Source organism: Hypoxylon fragiforme, assembly GCF_022984875.1.
Source record: "Hypoxylon fragiforme strain CBS 206.31 chromosome Unknown GGS25scaffold_6, whole genome shotgun sequence".
Lineage (NCBI taxonomy): Eukaryota > Fungi > Ascomycota > Sordariomycetes > Xylariales > Hypoxylaceae > Hypoxylon > Hypoxylon fragiforme.
The window spans coordinates 1,691,968-1,709,956 of record NW_026054761.1 but is presented as its reverse complement, the minus strand read 5'-3'; the positions used below and the strand labels follow the sequence as shown (position 1 = coordinate 1,709,956).

General features: G+C 47.4%; 6 protein-coding genes across 6 annotated transcripts; 4 read left to right on the top strand and 2 right to left on the bottom strand.

Annotated features, from left to right (window-relative positions):
• Positions 1–698: 698 nt before the first annotated feature.
• Positions 699–3,399, bottom strand: GGS25DRAFT_326981 (uncharacterized protein). The gene is made up of 2 exons (XM_049257873.1): positions 2,943–3,399; positions 699–2,862 (listed from the first exon to the last, which is right to left on the bottom strand). Exon 2 carries the CDS (start codon positions 2,681–2,683, stop codon positions 977–979), a length of 1,707 nt encoding a protein of 568 aa, XP_049115706.1. The 5' UTR covers positions 2,684–2,862; positions 2,943–3,399; the 3' UTR covers positions 699–976.
• Positions 3,400–5,092: 1,693 nt separating this feature from the next.
• GGS25DRAFT_495200 (DUF221-domain-containing protein) lies at positions 5,093–8,734 on the top strand. The gene is made up of 5 exons (XM_049261422.1): positions 5,093–5,611; positions 5,668–5,794; positions 5,873–7,104; positions 7,163–7,561; positions 7,620–8,734. Exons 1-5 carry the CDS (start codon positions 5,563–5,565, stop codon positions 8,393–8,395), a joined length of 2,583 nt encoding a protein of 860 aa, XP_049115705.1. The 5' UTR covers positions 5,093–5,562; the 3' UTR covers positions 8,396–8,734.
• Positions 8,735–9,320: 586 nt separating this feature from the next.
• GGS25DRAFT_522825 (phosphatidylinositol/phosphatidylglycerol transfer protein) lies at positions 9,321–10,059 on the top strand (the record flags this gene model as incomplete). Its single annotated transcript, XM_049264315.1, has 3 exons — positions 9,321–9,523; positions 9,644–9,860; positions 9,946–10,059. The coding sequence occupies 3 exons, from the start codon at positions 9,321–9,323 to the stop codon at positions 10,057–10,059; spliced, it is 534 nt and encodes a 177-aa protein (XP_049115704.1).
• A 511-nt stretch (positions 10,060–10,570) lies between these two features.
• On the bottom strand, positions 10,571–11,083 carry GGS25DRAFT_522824 (vacuolar ATP synthase; the record flags this gene model as incomplete). The annotated part of the gene is made up of 3 exons (XM_049264314.1): positions 10,571–10,849; positions 10,915–10,950; positions 11,027–11,083. The coding sequence occupies 3 exons, from the start codon at positions 11,081–11,083 to the stop codon at positions 10,571–10,573; spliced, it is 372 nt and encodes a 123-aa protein (XP_049115703.1).
• Positions 11,084–11,813: 730 nt separating this feature from the next.
• On the top strand, positions 11,814–13,408 carry GGS25DRAFT_522823 (uncharacterized protein; the record flags this gene model as incomplete). The annotated part of the gene is made up of 2 exons (XM_049264313.1): positions 11,814–12,062; positions 12,155–13,408. 2 exons carry the CDS (start codon positions 11,814–11,816, stop codon positions 13,406–13,408), a joined length of 1,503 nt encoding a protein of 500 aa, XP_049115702.1.
• A 1,212-nt stretch (positions 13,409–14,620) lies between these two features.
• Positions 14,621–17,970, top strand: GGS25DRAFT_532502 (uncharacterized protein; the record flags this gene model as incomplete). Its single annotated transcript, XM_049265596.1, has 2 exons — positions 14,621–15,647; positions 15,704–17,970. 2 exons carry the CDS (start codon positions 14,621–14,623, stop codon positions 17,770–17,772), a joined length of 3,096 nt encoding a protein of 1,031 aa, XP_049115701.1. The 3' UTR covers positions 17,773–17,970.
• Positions 17,971–17,989: the final 19 nt, after the last annotated feature.

Genomic DNA, 17,989 nt, shown 5'->3' with positions numbered 1-17,989 from the left:
ACGATAGGGTGGCCAAGGCCGGGGCCGATGGGTGAGTGATGAGTTGTCTTAAGCGGGAGGGCACGGGGCAACTGTAGGTCTGTTTTTTTTTCAATGTTGTTTGGTCTTGGGGAATAAACGGGATGTACGAGATGCTGACGAGTAACCGAATAGGTGGAGATTTCCCCAGTATAAGCCGCTCAGTTCGCGATACAAACAAACCACTGACGATATTTGGGGTAATTACAATACCGCGTAAACCTGCATGTGCCTCTTCATATGTATGTAGGTATTAGGTAAGTAAGATGATGTATATAAATATGAAAATTCAATGATAGGTATGCAAATAATAGTTATACTGTGTGTGTATCTAGTTTAAGCATCTACTTTAGATAATAAAATCCATCACTTAAACTTGATAGTTAATAACCAACCTTTTCTCTTTTCTAAAACTCTTCTTCCTTGATATTGTTCCCTCTCAACTTCCCTTCTCATCATGGGCCAATGATGTTGGTTAGTGTCACGCTGGGCAGCTTATTTTGGAGGGGCACATGAGCCGTTGTCTGGGCAACACGTCTCCATTAGCTATCAATATATCGAAGTCGTGGTCGGCATGATCCGATAACCTAACTGTACATGGCATCTACTATGCCGTAGTGTCTACCTTAGGTAGTTAGTACTCTTAAGTTTCTCAACGTTGCTACTACACCTATGTATCTCTCACAACTTCGGTATATTAACTAAATCGTAATATAAAACACCTATCACACACATGTGCACGCCTTTACACAAGTATCACCACGCTAGAATTATTGATGCTACCTACATACATAGTAAACTCGAAACATAACTACACATCTCATCTCTTACTTATCAACGATGCCAAAGTCAAATACATGTAGACATACAGAGACTAAACATCGACTTCCAACTCCCAACCCCCAACCCCCAACAATCCATTCTTCTTCATCCCCCCTGTACAATACATCTATCCAAATTAGTCGCAGTTGGCAATAGTCTCCAGCCAGCCGAAGTCAGCTCGGTCGATATGTCCCTGCGAGGCTAGCGACTCGAGTTGATTTCTGACCCTCTCAATCTGCACTTTGGCAGCATCGACCGCCAAGGACCGATTCTCGTACTTGTCAAACAAAGCTCCCGGCATGGTATAATTACCATTATCCTGCTTGACTTCTGGAGGAGGTCTGGCCTGATTTGTTTGATTCTGCCTCTTGAATACTTCCAGTTCCCGACGTAGCTTGTTGCGCTCCGCCGCGCAAGTTTCGTACTGCCGATCCGCAGTCTTCTTGTCCTGCTCCGCCTTAGCTATCCTCTGTGCAATCTGTGCCGCGTCGCTGCCCTGGTTAGCTTCATATACAGCGTTGAGATGTCGTAACCTTTCTAGCTCGCGCTGGTTAAACTCGCTTGAGTTTCGGAGGTTGAAGAGGTCGCTCTTGAGTTTCCCATTCTCGATCGACTGATGCAAAACCGTGTCATCTAGATCTTTACCCTTTTGATCCCAAGCCGTGGTGTGGGTTCCGAGTCTGGGTGTTGGCAAGGAGATAACTGTCGGTCGCTCCTCCATCGCTTTAGTGTACGCCGTATCAGGACGGTCCGAGAATGCTGGGAGGACGAAGATAGGGCCATGACCACTATTTTTGATCCGGTAAAACCGAGTGTTCAGATCGACGTGCGCGATACCTCGAAGATTGCCCTTTTCGTATTCTCTGTCAAAGTCTCGCAGTGTATCCCCGACTACCTGTTGCTTCAAAAACGCACTGTCGGTATTGTTGAGCCACGCTTCTTTCTTGTCGAGCATTTGGTGAATGAAGGAGAAGACATCTTCGCCGGCATTGGCTAATATCCAGCGATCTTGCGGGAACACAATTTCCCTTCCAGACCGCCCGTCAGGTCCATGTGCGCTCGTATGTTGCGCTGGAACGATAGCCTCGTTGGCCAGGAGGTCCAAGCAGTTGCCGTACGCGATCTCAAGTTCATGCATGCGACTCACAAGATGCTGCGTGTATAGAAGCCACTGCCCAACCAATGTCTTTTTTGCCTTCTCCAGTTCTGGGTGCTCAACCGTAAACTCTTCATCGGTGGGAATAATGGAAAGCAGCCCACCCATAGCAGAGCATTCATGGTCGAGCCTCTCCAGGCACTCGTTAGCGTGCATGAGCATCGTGAAGTGGTTCTGATACGGGCGCATTCGCATGTCCAGATTATCCTTCACCAGGTGTAAGGGGAACTCCGTCATAGGGCAATGGAATTCCACACCAGCCTCATCGCTGTTCGATTTTATTAGATTCACCAGACTGTTGAGTGGTCTTCTGTGGCCCTTGTCAATGTTGTCATAAGGAACTTGTAGGTTGTTTAACCAATCGAAGGCCTCGTCTTGGTTAAATTCCCTTGCCCAGCCGGATTCCTGGGCAGATTGGTTATTTTCGTTATCAATTTCGCCCGAACTTGTACTTGGTGCAAGAGTTGATATCAAGTAAGTCAGAGACTGGGCGTGCTGCTTCAGGGCCTCCAGAGTTGGTGGACGACCAGGGGTTGACAGGTAGCCACAGTTGAGGTGTCCAAGCATTTTGGTATTCGTCTCGGGATTTTCATGAAGGTGGTTAGAAAAATAAGGCTTGGACCATTCTGTAGGCCCGATGTAGCCCTCCATGTTGTCGTAAGCATCTGGTACTCCCTCGGTAGCCATCTTAACAATGATATTCGTCGGCGTGTCTTCGTCGGCGTGTCCTATGATAATTCAAGAAGCAACAGCACTACACTGAGAGTGATGATTACCTTTTGAAAATAATTTTCCAAAATAAAACGGATGAGGGTTGAATAGTAATGGGAGCCATTCTTGATGAGGCTTAAGAAAGGATAAAGAAACTAGCCATATCGCCGGATTCTTAGAACAATACATTGAAGGTCCAGCATTCCAGTGCAAGAACATGATACCGGAAACCTACCAGACAATGAAAACAGCAATGAAAAGGCAGCTTGCCATAACATAGTTCTTTGAGAGTAAGTGCTTTGAATTCCCTTTGCCAGAAGGGAAGTATCACTTTGACAGCTATCGATTTGTATAGAAATCCATTGTGGTGAGAAAGACTTCTGGACCTAATCAATGCATGTGTTCGCACCTCCCTCTTCCAACTCACTTGTGTCTCTGAAGCAGAATAAAACCCCTGTTGCATGATTGTTGGAGTGCTCAATTTGATGCTTTGACAGCCTTTGAGTGGTGGTAGACATGATACGAACAATGTCTTCGTACTTAGCTTCAGCTTTATCCGGATTCGGCTGCCTCAGATACGGGTTGAGATTCTTGGGGTTAGGTTAGTAGTTTATGCATTGCGAATTACTATTATACGTGGCTTGGCTGTCTCATCGCAAGGGGACAAAGGATGCTTTCAGCCGATGTAGGTTCATTGTGTTTTCAGAACCCAATGACAATGCTGCGCTGGAATGAGACAAGCTCGCTGTAGAACCCCCCAGCAAGCGTGTCAAAGCCACGTAGGAACTGCATAGTTGCTAGGTAGGGTAGGTTGAAGCATTGGGTGTAAATCGTCAACCCCTTCTTTCACCCTGCTTGGCATTTCCGAGGGATTCTAGAATTAAGCGTATCGCGAATATTTGATAGTGAATCCATTGGGGGGTTTTCCGTATTACAACAGGTCGTAATAACCAATGTTTCTACGCCGAGGAACGCCATATCTGACCGATTAAGAGCCTCGGCAGGTCATAGTCAAGAGGATCTACCTACGCCAATGGGCTGTGGCGGCCCGACGCAACACATAATATCCAGATCTCGTAGGGTATGCACCTACAGTAGGTAACTAGTCGACGTGTGGTTTATGTCGAGACGTCGCGGCATATTTCACCATGAGACAACAACAATGGCGAGAACCACAATACGCATCGGAGGCCTGGTGTCTAACTACATACATAATTGTAGGTAATGTAGGTTAGCTTAGAATCAGATGCGTAAGTGGGCTTGCTATACATAAATGGTTAGCTCCAAGTTCCACACGCACCCGCAATCCATGCTGTGAGATTATGAGATTATGAGATTGCGAGATTGTGAGATCTCATTGCTCGGAGCGGTACATACACGTGTTGACGGTGTTGTAGAACGGCTTTCAAGACTTATGTAGCTGTACAGTACTATGTGAAGATGCCATTAGTAGATTAGTTAGACGAACGGGGTAGGGACTATACCAAACTATCGCGAGCCTTCAGGTTGTATTGTACTAGGTATGTAAATGGTGCAGATGGTGTAAATAGTGCAAACGATGAAAACGGACCTCTAATAGTTCAATGATCTTGAATGTACCCACCAATAATCTGATGTCACTGATGACTGATCAACTTAAGTGCGCTAATCAATATTATACCGAGAAGATCGAAATTGTAAAAGTAGATGAAGGGTCGGCTTGGGAACATCAGCTGTTTTCGTATCTCCCACATACCCAGGGCCGTTATGTACATTACATATGTACATGTGTGTGAAACTACGATGTAACCAAGAGTTCTTCCTAATAAGTTCCTATCGTATTTTGTGTTGTACTACGTAGTACTACGTAGTACTACAGGTACATGTATGACAGAAAGTGAGGTCATAGATGCATGCTCTGCTACATGTATGTATTATGTATATGCAGTATATCATCCTTTCAGGTAGGAGCTCTCTCTATGTACCTAGGGCAGGGTATTTACATACATATGTACTTTCAAGACTTCATTCAAATGTCTCATGTTCAAATCATCAATTACGTCTAGTATCAACCGATCTACGGCACCTATCATTGAGCTTATTTAATAATTCGTACTTACATAGTACCTGAGTTTATAGTCGAAAGAACCAAATAAAAAGAAACCCCAGCGCACTACTGCATAGTAATAAGTTAAACTCAAAAAGAGATTGGAAAGTAAAGGTAGCGCCAGACGTGCATCAACTAGACAGGGGCATGTGCAAATCGCCGTCACTCCCTCGAGTCCCTCCAACTATAGCGGCTATTCGATCCCTGTCGGGATCCAGAAGCTTGTGAAGATCGTGGGTCGTGCCAGGGGTCCACCCAGAAATCCTGAAATTCTTGGAAACCTCAGACAACAACCTATGAGGTCTAGACGTGTGTTTGTGGAAGTTTATATCTAAATACTACCAGGCCTGCCCGCCTGTCGCCTGCCAGGTTTAACGAACCGTTACACGCGTTCAAACCCCCACTTCTAAGGTATTTTTTCTTCTCTCCTTCAACCTACCTATTGAATCTATTGATGCATTAGTGGGAAACAACTGACGTTTTTCCTGGGGGGTCGATAATAGTTTATTTTCTTTGGGCCCAGCTACATCTACCGTTGACCTACCTATCTATACTTCTATACTACTATAGCCACAGCCACCTGCGTTCCGTATAATAATTGGTTTCTTCTTTTTTTGCTTCTTTTTTACTACAAGTCATTGGAGTTGCCAAAATAGCTTTCAATGCTATCAATTGGAACTTGAGCTCCCTTCTCTCTTCTCATCCCGAGCTATATGACCTGCGAATTATTCGTTCCACACGCCCAATATAGTTCTCGCAAATAGTCAACATGAGCGAGCAAGGGTCAGCGCAAGACGCTGAGCCAGTCTCAGCTGCAAGTATGATACCAGCATAATCATTTTGGCGTGAATGACCTGCTAACTGGCATGAATAGCCCTCTACCTAACATTAGGACCTGTTGCTTTAACAGCAGCTGCCTACTTGAGCGTTTTCTTGGTTCTACGAAAGAGTCAAAGACGCTTTTATGCTCCACGAACATACCTAGGAAGTGTTCGGCCGAGGTAAGCAAACTACCATGATTCAAATCGTGTGTATCTTTCACGGACGAACTGGCTTGCTCACTCTATGTAATTCTCTAGTGAGCGAACGCCAGCTCTTCCCAATGGACTATTTAATTGGATTGGTCCGTTTTGGAGGATGCCCGATGTCCATTCACTACAGCATCAGTCCCTAGACGCCTATCTCTTCCTCCGATTTTTGCGCAATTTGGTCGTAATTTGCTTCGTGGGCTGCTGCATCATGTGGCCGGTGCTCTTCCCCGTAAATGCTACAGGGCATGGCAGCGCTCAGCAGGTGGATATACTCTCTTACTCACATATCAACCAAGCTACAGAATCCAACCGATACTATGCCCATGCTTTTATGGCATGGATTTTCTATGGGTTTGTCATGTATATGATTCTACGCGAGAATATCTTCTACATCAATCTGAGACAAGCATTCTTGCTCTCGCCTTTTTACGCCAACCGTATCTCATCTCGAACCGTACTTTTCATCTCCGTCCCCAACGAGTATCTCGACACAGCACGAATACGCAAAGTCTTCGGCGACTCGGTGAAGAATGTTTGGATCAATGGCGACACGGAAAAGCTTGATGATCTTGTCAAGGAACGGGATGATGTTGCCATGAAGTTAGAGAAGGCTGAGGTGAAACTAATCAAGCTCGCCAACGCCGAACGCGTCAAGTTAAGCAAGAAGAACAAGGATGAACCTGTAGACAGAGCTGAGGTGCCAGCGGATGCAGAATCAGGCAGTTTAGCGTCACGATGGGTTCCCGACAAGAAGAGACCAACTCACCGACTTGGTGCTCTTGGCCTTGTTGGTAAGAAGGTCGATACTATCAATTGGTGCCGAACAGAGCTCGAACGCCTTATTCCCGCCGTTGAAGCCGCCCAGGTTGAATATCGCGCTGGAAATTTCAAGAAAATCCCTAGTGTCTTCATCGAGTTCCATCGTCAAGCAGATGCTGAATCGGCCTACCAAGTTCTAGCGCACCACCAAGCCTTACGGATGACACCCAAGTATATCGGCATTACCCCTGGCGAGGTCGTCTGGACCGCATTAAAAGTATCGTGGTGGCAGAGAGTCATTCGCCGATTTGCTGTTCTTGGTTTCATCACCGCACTCATCATATTTTGGGCCGTTCCAGTTGCTGTTGTTGGTGCGATCTCGAACGTCAAATACCTTTCTAGTATTTCTTTCCTCACTTGGATTAATTTGATTCCTGCCCCAGTTCTGGGACTTATATCGGGACTACTACCTTCGGTTGCCTTATCGATTCTCATGTCGCTCGTTCCTATCATTATGAGACGTAGGTTCTTCAAGACAATTCAAGCAATTTGTAAAAACTCTACTAATCAAAAATATAGTGTGCGCAAAACTCTCAGGAGAGCCTTCTCTGTCGCGAGTTGAGCTATTCACCCAGAACGCATATTTTGCATTCCAGCTCATTCAAGTATTTTTGATTACGACTGTCAGTTCGTCAGCATCATCAGTCGGAGCGCAAATCGCCGCGAACCCTGGTTCAGTCACAACCGTTTTGGCAGAAAACCTTCCCAAGTCATCAAACTTCTATATTTCGTACTTCATTGTACAGGGTCTAGGTTTTGCTTCAAGCGCGCTCTCTCAGATCGTTGGTTTTGTCATCTTCACAATCATGTATAAGTTCCTGGCTGGCACTCCTCGTGCCCTATATAAGAAATGGGCAAACCTCAGCGCCATATCCTGGGGCAGCGTGCTACCAGTTTACACCAACATTGCTGTAATCAGTGAGTACCCGCTAATGCCCTATATGAGACCTATTTAATTTGCTAACTTTTCTGATAGGCATTACGTATGCTGCCATTGCCCCGTTAATGCTTGGATTTGCTACGATCGGTCTCTCACTGTTCTATCTTGCTTGGCGGTACAATGTGTTCTTCGTCACGGACACCCACGTGGATACCAGAGGTCTGATCTACCCTCGCGCTTTGAAGCAACTGTTTTCTGGAATCTACATTGCAGAACTCTGCATGATTGGGCTATTTGCTGCTTCCGTGGCGATTGGACCGTTGATCCTCATGATCATTTTCCTCATCTTCACTATTCTTTTCCATAGCACCATCAACAGTGCTATCGACCCTCTGCTCTACAACCTCCCCAGAACCCTAGGGGCGGAGGCAGAGTGGAGATCCATTGACGTCGAGAGTCCTGGTGCTCAAAATGGAGAGAAGGATGGTAGCCCCGTGGCTAAAAAAGTGTCTTCTGGTGAGACTGCTGTTGTAGGGAAGAAGCCAGGATTCTTCTCCAAGTTCTTGAAACCGTGGCAATACTGTGACTATGAGACGATGCGCAAACTCGTACCTCACGACCATATTGATGTAAACAATCTATATACAGAGGAGATCGAACGCAATGCCTATTTCCCGCCTTCGGTCGGTAGCGCTACACCACTTCTCTGGATTCCCGAGGACTCTATGGGTATATCGAAACAAGAGGTCCGAGACACTAGTAAAGTGATTCCAATCACTGACGAAGGATGCACATTGAACGATAAAAACAAACTAGAATGGGACACAGAAACGGTGCGCCCACCTGTTTGGGAAGAGAAAATCTACTATTAGAACCAGCATTGAATATGCCAGCCCCGTGGAATGGTATGTTGGATACAATTCGACAAACAATACACTTGGAATATCATATGCCAGGTTGTATTTAATATTCGTAGCTATTGTACTTAGCTTCGGTTGCGGATGGGATTCATTCCGTCCTTCTTTTCTTCTCTCCTTTTTTTTTTTTTTTGCCCTGGTACTTGTTGAGGGTTGTTGGAACTTGATGAATGATTAAGGATATTACTGGTGGGAGTACTGATGTCTATTATACCCGTCTGAGAAAAGGTTGTTGGCCGTATTATGTCCAAATTAATTAGTCAATGCTAATAATAAAATCCATGACGATTATTATTTGTTAGCTTATGCCATGTGGTTTAGATATCGTGGATATTCGTAGTGATATGATACTGATACCTACCAGTCAAAAAAAAGGGGAGGCTGTGAGACTGGAAGTATAATACCCGATAGGTTGATTTGCCCTGGTTACATAATCATAGGAACCCATGGACCTCTTTCACAGGCTCTTTGAAAGTTTGAGCTATGCTAGGTACCTACATACCCTAGGTACATATATGTAGTATGCTGCAAAAGACCAAGGTTGGAGAGGTCAGCCAATCAAAATAAGATTTGACCGTCTCATGACGTCCCGCCCCCCCAACCTTGCGTAGTAAAGTAATTAGTAGCGTCTCTTCAGATCAATCGCTCCACATTTGCCTCTCTTCCTCCCATATCTTATTACTATCATCACCTTCACCTTCACCTTTATCATCCACTTTATTCTTGTTGACCAGCTCAACTTTACCACAAGGTCAACATCCAAAAGAAAAAAGAAAAAAGAAAAGAATATTTATCGTCTGTTCTTTGTCAGCTGTGACAAGTCCAGATTCAATCCTCATTGCATTCATATTCGAACGAGTTCTTATTACTCTCATTAACAATGAGATTCTCTACCGCCTGCGTGGCTGCTCTGTCCGCTAGTGTAGCCTCGGCAGGCAGTTGGTTTGGTGGCTCAGAGGAGGTCGTCGTCAAGGATGTACAGAAGGTTCCTGGTGACTCTCCTCTCGAATTCTGCGATTCGGACCACAGCAAGGACATCGTCCACATTGAGAACGTCGATTTATCACCAAACCCTCCTGAGTCGTATGTTGAATCATTCTATACTATAATATCAATGTCTTGGTATCGACCATGAGAGAATGGACGCTATACCTGATAAAATAGATATCCAATTATGTATCACTAACGAATAATCGTGTATAGCGGCGCGGAGCTGGTTATCCAAGCTACAGGAACCGTCTTTGAACCAATCACGGAAGGAGCCTACGTCAACCTTGTCGTCAAGTATGGTTTGATTCGACTCATCAGCACCAAAGCCGATTTGTGCGAACAAATCCAGAATGTCGACCTGAAGTGCCCCATCGAGAAGGGCGATCTGTCTATCACCAAGTCTGTCGAGATACCTAAGGAGGTTCCTCCGGTACGTTATCATGCAACTAAGCTATTTGATGAATCATTTGGCAGAATTACTCAGTGCGAATGTATTAACAAATGGCTGCTTTTAGGGAACATACACCGTTTTCGCCGAGGTCATCAGCGCTGATGAGAGACCCATCACCTGTCTTCAAGCTACTGTGAAATTCGGTGGCAGCAAGGCTACGCTGAGTGACGACCTGTAGAGGATTTTTGGGTGAACAGGCGAAACAAGACTAGCATAGCAGCATCACAACAATGTCACCATCATCACTCCTGAGAGCAGTTCGGTATTGCAATTTGGGTTTGATGATTACTACGATCGCATAGCACTTTTTTGACGGACGCAAGGGCACTCTTATTTTTTTCCAACGTCTGTATTTGTAAGGACTTGTGGTTATTGCAGTTTGATTTGTATTCGCGCGAGTTGGTTTCGACAATCTCGATACCGCATAGTGGCGAAAGGATGTAATCCCATGATTTTTAGCATTAGTCGCGCGTATACAATGATATCCCTAGAGGGCTAGTTTCGAGTTGTTTGAATCCCATCCTATACCCTGGTTGGATGCCTCTGTTTCTGCTTGGACGCCATGAATGCTTGGTGTTTGAGACTTGACACATATTTATAACCCAATCCGTCTTCGTTCCCACATTAGAAGAGTGGTTGCCACGATAAATGATAAGATACACTCGCACAAGTTGGTGGTATTAACGTATTTACTCTCCAAATAAACGCTTCACTCGTCTCAATACGCTATCCTTCTCAGGGTCGTACGGGTGCTCTTTGCTAGGGATTTCGAGTACGGCGGGGAAGGCAGCTGTGTAGGTGTCGATCCGATACCTGATCTTGTCGGCAACATGCTGATTGATTAATACGATGCCAATGTCCTTGCGCTGGGTGGTGAAAGAGTCGAAGGCGGCTTCGATGGCGGAGGTGTCTGTCTTGTTGTCGACAACGAGGAAGTTCTTTTGCGAGTCAGGCGGGTTTGTGACGTGCTATTTATGTCCCCATTGTCATTAATACCAGATATTTTTATAGATATAGAGGTAGTAAAGCTTACGCCGATTCCTGCCAGTAGCAAGCCCGTTACCGAGTCCTAATTGTTATATCTTGTGGTTAATCTCCAAAGAGCAAAGCTATACATAGTTGCGAATAAAACGGGCTATGCGCACCTCGTCCCCGATGACGGCTAGGAACTGCCTGTCCTTGTAATCTGCCTGAGAGGCCATTGTTGTGAGTCAATCGATCGGTCAATCAGAATAGGCAGCGTTGGACGTGATTTGGACCAAGTGCGTCAGGGCTTTGTATGTAGTTGATGAGGTCAAGATATTGTACTAGGTACTTATCTTTGGATTGGTTGAGATTGATAGTTGGCATTACACCTGGTGACAGGCAGGATAAGAAGTGACGACCTATGAAGAGAGAGAGCTCTCTGACCGCCTACCTACCCTAGGTAGTTATTTTCTAGGTATTTTCTAGGTAGTTACAGGCTTACAGCTCAGGGTTGCCAGGGCACTGCATCCAATGGCTCAGGCAGTTAAAGTTGCACCTACCCCGCCATTCTTTAGGGTACGTGCAGGCCTAATCAAAGAATCCAGGCAGGCAGCAGGCCGCTATTACATCCATGGTCCCAAGCTCCAGGGCTAGCTGTTAGGTAAGGCGGCAGCGCACCCTAGCTACTAGGTACCTCCAATAGCAATCAAACGCCCTAAAATTTCCAACGATCTTTTTTTTTTTGTTCTTTTAACAACTTCGTTGTTTTCTTTCAAGTCAGCAATTACCTAGGCTACCTGCCCCCGAGCAACACACTTCCCTCTCTCCATCGCGCCAGGGAAGCTCGTCATAGCTTCACTCACCATATATCCCATGTGAACTTAGCCGATTCTTTTGCTACAACCCATTGTTCCGTTACACGTACCCTACCTACCGGCCTGCCTCGTAGGTACACATCGTAACAAGATGCCACCGCGGCGCGTGCGTCAGAGACCGCTCTTGGAGCGCGTCAAGGCTATGCTGAACCCCATGGACTTCTTACTATGGCTATCCGAGGAGATCGAGACGCGCGACTGGGACTCCAAGGTCGTTGGCACGCAGATGGGCGTGGCCATGAACTTTGCTTTCCTGCTCGCCAGGGCTAATAGTAGTAGTTCTCGAACGGTTGATCCCGTCTTCGACGATGGATCCGGTCCCGGGTGGTACACATTCTTTGTAAGTAACATTCTACTTGGCCTCATACATGAGTATATTCTATTTTATGACCACTGCGAGTCATGTTGATTCTAACTGCGGTTGCATTCTAGGCTGGCACCTTAGTGTGGACCCTTATTGGCTTCTCGGCTTGCAATGCGACCTACACAATGTATCGGTCGCGTCATTATCGATTATTCGAAGCCGATGTCGAGAAGACACCCGAAACTCCTTCAGCGCATCGCGTTCGCGTACAGTCCTCACCCGTTTCGTCGTCGCCCCTACGGCTTTTAACGGGTATGATGGGCACTGAGAGCGCAGAATCGAGAGCGCATCCCGATAGAAATCGAGATGTATGGGAGATAGCTGTTTGGGATCCATTACCGATATGTCTACAAATGTTCTGCTTATTTAGTCCGGGCCATGTGCTTGTCTATACGATGTTCCTACCATTAGCACCCCTGGACGCGAGACCGAGTGTTACCGTATTCAACTGCATCGTACTCCAGCTCATCCTTTCGGCACAGCTGCTGTTATTCCAATCCAGATTCACCCAGCAGAACAAAGACACAGCCATCATTCAGAAAGAAGTCATGCACGAATACGATAAGAAGTTTGTTCGCCCCGCCTTATACCCTACTGTCAGGGATGCTGCAACACAAATATCGCAGAACGAGACTGGAGATGACCTCGACGAATCTATCGAAGTTGGCACGCCCACTGTACAGCTTAAGCGAGGCTTCCGGACGCGACCTAATCCCAACTATATCAAGCACATCGATCCTGACCGCGGTATGTCGGGCTTCTCGAACATTAACACTAGTAGCCCTGGCCTGTTCACTCCACCAGTGTCCACAAGGCACACCGATGCCATTGGCAGCGAGATGAGAGGCCGCACTCCTTTGACCGCTAACAGGAATCAACGGAGAGGCGCGTCAGGACTCTCCACATCCTTTAGCGCGAATTCGCCTCGACCAGTAACTAATAGTGTTGCTACCTCCAATCCTAACTTCTCTACCTCTACCGCCCCCGTAAGTCAAGGGGGCGGCGACGGAGGTTACATGGGTGTATATACCCATCCCAAATCACCCCTGAAGAAAGCGCCTAGTCTGGGTGAACTTCAGTTTCGATCACCGCGGAATAACAGCGAGATGGCTCAACTCGAGCAATACCAATCAACAAGGGACCGTAGCACCAGCCCTTTAAAGCCCACTACTAATAGGAGAAGCACCGGAACTATGAGTTCCCACGCACCGGCTCCATCATGGGGTCGCCCTCAACCGTCGTCCTATGCTCAGCCGTCTTATGCTCAGCCGTCCTATGCTCAGCCGTCATCTTATGAGAGGTATCCCTCGATGCGGCGGTAAAAAAAAAATTAAGGACAAAATCGAGGTTACATAGCTAGCCGATGTGTGTAGGGAAAATAAAGTTGATGAAAAAATTAATGCTGGGGAGCAACTACATCTGGGTGTTCAGGCTTTGGGGCTACTACTACTGCATTGCATACACATACACATACACATATTACAATGGGTTACTACTATCATCCCGAAACTTTTTTTCTTGCTGCACTGCATTCACCGGCGTTTTTTTTTCTTTTTGTTGTTGTATTTGTATGAATACGAGATGCATGTACATACATTCACACACACAGAGGATAAAGGAGAAACTGAATAGATAGGTAAATTGAGGGTATAGGCTAGGTAGTAGGGGCGTTCAGACGCCATTGGCATTTGACATGGCCTCTTACTCCTCTATTAAAAAAAAAGAAGAAAGGAACAAATTGAGGTTCGATACCTGGTCGATTCCTACCCCCCCCTTTGTTGGAATCTGTTTCTCTGCGTACATGGATGCTTCGGTGAATGATCAGTAGTAATGTTATAATGAATTTGAGAAAAAAAAAAAGATCAAAGAAAAGCTTCAGATATACAGCCGTTACGTACATAGTATACCGTAACCCTCTTCGATGTTCTTGCCTGCCTCAATAGCATTTGCACTTACATACATACCTAGGGCAGGTTAGGTAGACAGATAGCTACATACAACCTAAATGCTTTGCTGGTACATATGTGTCTGGTCATCAACTCTTCAATGTTATTTTTTTTTTAAAAAAAAGAAAAGAGAGAAAGGAAAGGAAAACAAAAGGGGGGGCATAGGATTTAACTTCGGACGAGTCCTCGATGTCGGCCGTTTATGAAACCTAAATCTAGATAGGAACGGCCCTCAACGGTGTCTTTCCCAACTTTGCTTGGGGTAAGTCGAGTAGGTAGGCAGGCAGGCAGGCAGTGGCCGCGTACATACGTAGGTGTACTGCTTAGGTACTTACTACCCGTAATGTCTGATCTCGCGAGGGAAAGATGGGCGGGGGAAAGGTTGGGTTGGGTTGATCCGGTGTCCCTCTGAATTCAGTCCTTGTTTCATGTTGGGTTTTGTAGGAAAGCAAAGCAAGGTCTTCTCCTATCACCGGGTAACCACCATCCATCCATCTCCGTTGCCCAAGACCACCTAAGTTAGTAGAGAGCAAGAAGGGGGGAACGGAATAAGACAAGAAAGAAAAAAGAAAGAAAAAGGGGAAAGAGATGGCGCCATCGGGACAACGTGGGAGGTCCTCATCTTTATTCCCACTCTCATCACCTCGTAGCCTAAGTTCGGATCTCCTCGTATCATCGCCTACTGTTGCCGAAGGCCAAAGCCAACGACCGCCTCCGACGCGGCAACGCACGTCGAGAAGGATGAGCCCGACAAGATCATCGGCACCCCATGGCAACGGTGAGAAAACGACGTCCCAGAAGCGGGCGTCCTCGCTCGCCAGCTTCTTTAGCAAAATCCTGCCGAGCAACCGCCCGGAGCAAGGAGGCACGCAGCGTACCGATGCCCATGACTGGACGGCCGATGAAGATGTCGACGCGGCGATGGGCCCCAACGAGCTGACCGCATGGAACCTGGCCAAGGAGAGGAACCCCGCATATCCTACAGACATCGTCTCCGAAGACTTCATTCACAGCCGAGGCTGGAGTTGGAGCCCGCAGAGGGGGGATTCTAGGCAGAGGGGGGATTCTAGGTTTGTTGAAAACTTGCCAAGAGAGCCACCCCGTGTGCGTGAACAGATAGAAGCCGGACAGGATCCCGAGCCGCTTCCACCTCGAAAGTCAGAGACGCTGATGAGAACCGAGATACACAACGTCTTCAAGTCCAAAGAAGAAACCAGAAAGAGTCGGCGAAGTTTGAAGGAGAGCGGGGATTGGCTGGGCGTACAAGGAGCCGATCCGTACTCGGGACAGTTCCCGGTTCTAACGCCAACGGATACGCCCAGCTCAGAAACGACAAGCACTTCTACCCGGCATAGAATAGTGAGCTTAACACGAAAGAAAAAGGCTGCAAAACTCGAGTATGAGCAAGTTAGACTATTAGAAGAGCAAGAGAAGGACAAGGCTAGGTTGGACAAGGAACAGGCCAAGCTCAACAAGATCGAACGTGTAAAGGAAGAGCTTAGGCGCCAACACCAATTCACCAGATGGAGCCAACATAAACGTCAATGGTCATCCGCTGCCGAACCTAACCTAAGTCCCATTGCTCAGTCCTTGGATAGTGTGGCTCTAGGAAGCAGTGAGACCTCTAGTCTGCCGTTCTCGGAGATACCAACTAACCTTTTCTCTTATTAGATCCTGATGAGACCACATCAACCGTTCCAAACTTCTCTCGCCCTACTCGTCCACCAGTTTCGGGCAAGTCTACTCTACCAGGACGACACAGTTCTGATAGTACACGACCTCAGGGGCATAGGCAGCTCGACCAATCGACCGACACGGTCATTCATAATGAACCCGATATCGATAATAAGCCAGGGTCTATTCCAAGGCCGGCTACTCAGCCGTCTGGAACACATCTTGACGTTGAGCAACCAGAAATTGTGAGAGTAAAGAGCGAGAGACATTTTTTATGGAGACGCCGACGGGAAACCGACCCGGGGAAATCCACCGCAAACATAGTTGGAGAGCGCTTAATGTCTCTGGCATCGCAAGGCCGGAGGTCCAACTCGATCGAACGCGCGCGAAAGGACCACTTCGCCGACCTGGCAATTCCGGATTATCGTCTCCACCTCCTGTCTCCAGAGACAGTAGATACAACCGACAGCCAGTCGACTATCTCGGACGACTCCCCACTAATGACACCCAATCACAGCTTCCTGGGGATCATAGGCGGAAACAGGATAGCTCTATCCTCGACCACAAACCTAGTTCACCTACAAGAGGCCAACAGGTCCAGCAAAGACTTAAGCACAACAATCACAGTGACCTCATCTCAGCCGAAGCTAAAGGGAATCATGAAGCATCCATCCGGAGGCGGAAGCCTAGTCCCAAGCCTCTCAGTTACGGCCCAACCCGAGATCATAGAGAGGCAGCAGGCATCACCTCTAAGTTTCGACGTGATCCAGGACCATGCCGTCGAGAGCTTTTCGAGGCATGCCACAAAGATCCAGCACGAACTCCCACAGATGCATTCGCACATAGATCTACAGGAGAAGACCAGCTTCGAGCGAGCAGACAGCACACTTCATCGCACAGACAGCCACATCAAGCCAGTCCGGAGGGAATCTGTGTCCATACCCATCACCACCACTACTGGCTACGCTCCCGGTCAGCAGAGCCTACCCTCCTCGCCACGGTCAAGACGGGAAATCGGGTCCCACCAGAACAACGGAAGTTTTGCGACCCCGACGTCCTCATGTCAACAGGAACACATTGCCAAGACATCCCCGGTATTGAAGAGCGACAGGACATCTTCCCCTCCCATAACACCACGGAGAGGCTCGCTGAATCTCGTGCTCGGCCCAGAGACACCCGAGATCGGTACCATATCATCAACTCACCATGTGGAGCTCGAGAAGAAACCACCGACCAGAGTTTCGACCCCGACAACCCCAAGGCTGTCCCGAATCCTCCAGCTGAATGCCGAGAAGAGGGAGGCAGAGGAGCAGAAGGAGCAGAAGGAAAACGCCACAATCGAAAAGGCAGAGCCCATCAGGATTCATGTTCCAAAACTCGTAGAAAGCAAGGGGATCCTCAGGCAGAATTCACGATCCCAGAGATTAGATCAGGAACAGCACAGCACGAGCCCGATACCAATCCCGGCGGTGACCATGCAGGACTACCATCCGCGTTCACGACCCGAGGAACGAAGGGGAAGCATAGTAGAAGAGAATGCCAAAAAGCCCGCGTTGCGTTCCAAGTCGAGGGAGAAAGTGCGAAGCAAGTCGATCGATCGCAAGGCGAGCCGAACGCCCAGCCCGGGCAAAAGCAAGCCAGCAGGGAGCAACAGGATGACGGCGGAGTCAAAGCACTCGCTTCCACTCAAGCGTGTAAAGAAGAAGAGGGCCAACGAAGACGGCGGAGGCATTGGGGTTCCTTCCAAACCTGAACACGTCAGCAGGAACACGAACCTAACGCAGTACAACAAGGGCAATCCAGTCGAGTACGCCGAGAAACCTATTGCAGGGATATCAGCGGTGCACATCTGCAAGATGGTCTACATTGTGTTCCTCGGGCTGGCCTGCACCTGGTGGATGATGGTTCAGCCCGCTTTCGATCAGCAAAGTGAGCTGTGGAAACGGAGGCACAGGAAGGAGAGTACGTGGAACGATGTGGGCATATTCGCGTCAGCGGGAATGTCCTGCCTTGCCGGCGCTTTAGGCGGGTGGCTTGCGTTGAGAATGGTCTGCTGGATTTTCTAGGTTTACTCATTGTTGAGTTCTTTTTTTCGGTATTCACGTGAACGAATACAAGGACAGGCGAATAGAATTATTCTCGTACGGTTTGAATGGTTACCTTATGCAGCTTGGAGTCTTCGACACTACTAGGCACGGTCTAGATCCTGGAGCCCCATGGCACTAGGTTACTATAAGACGTAGCATATGTACAAAGTAAGGACAAGGAAGTTAGGAACTCGAA

Bases quoted from the DNA above. Each gene is read 5' to 3' on its own strand.
- GGS25DRAFT_326981 (XM_049257873.1), bottom strand. From the start codon at position 2,683: ATGGCTACCGAGGGAGTACCAGATGCTTACGACAACATGGAGGGCTAC.
- GGS25DRAFT_495200 (XM_049261422.1), top strand. From the start codon at position 5,563: ATGAGCGAGCAAGGGTCAGCGCAAGACGCTGAGCCAGTCTCAGCTGCA. The intron at 5,612-5,667 runs GTATGATACCAG...TGGCATGAATAG, and splicing joins TGAGCCAGTCTCAGCTGCAA to CCCTCTACCTAACATTAGGA. The intron at 7,105-7,162 runs GTAGGTTCTTCA...TCAAAAATATAG, and splicing joins CGTTCCTATCATTATGAGAC to TGTGCGCAAAACTCTCAGGA.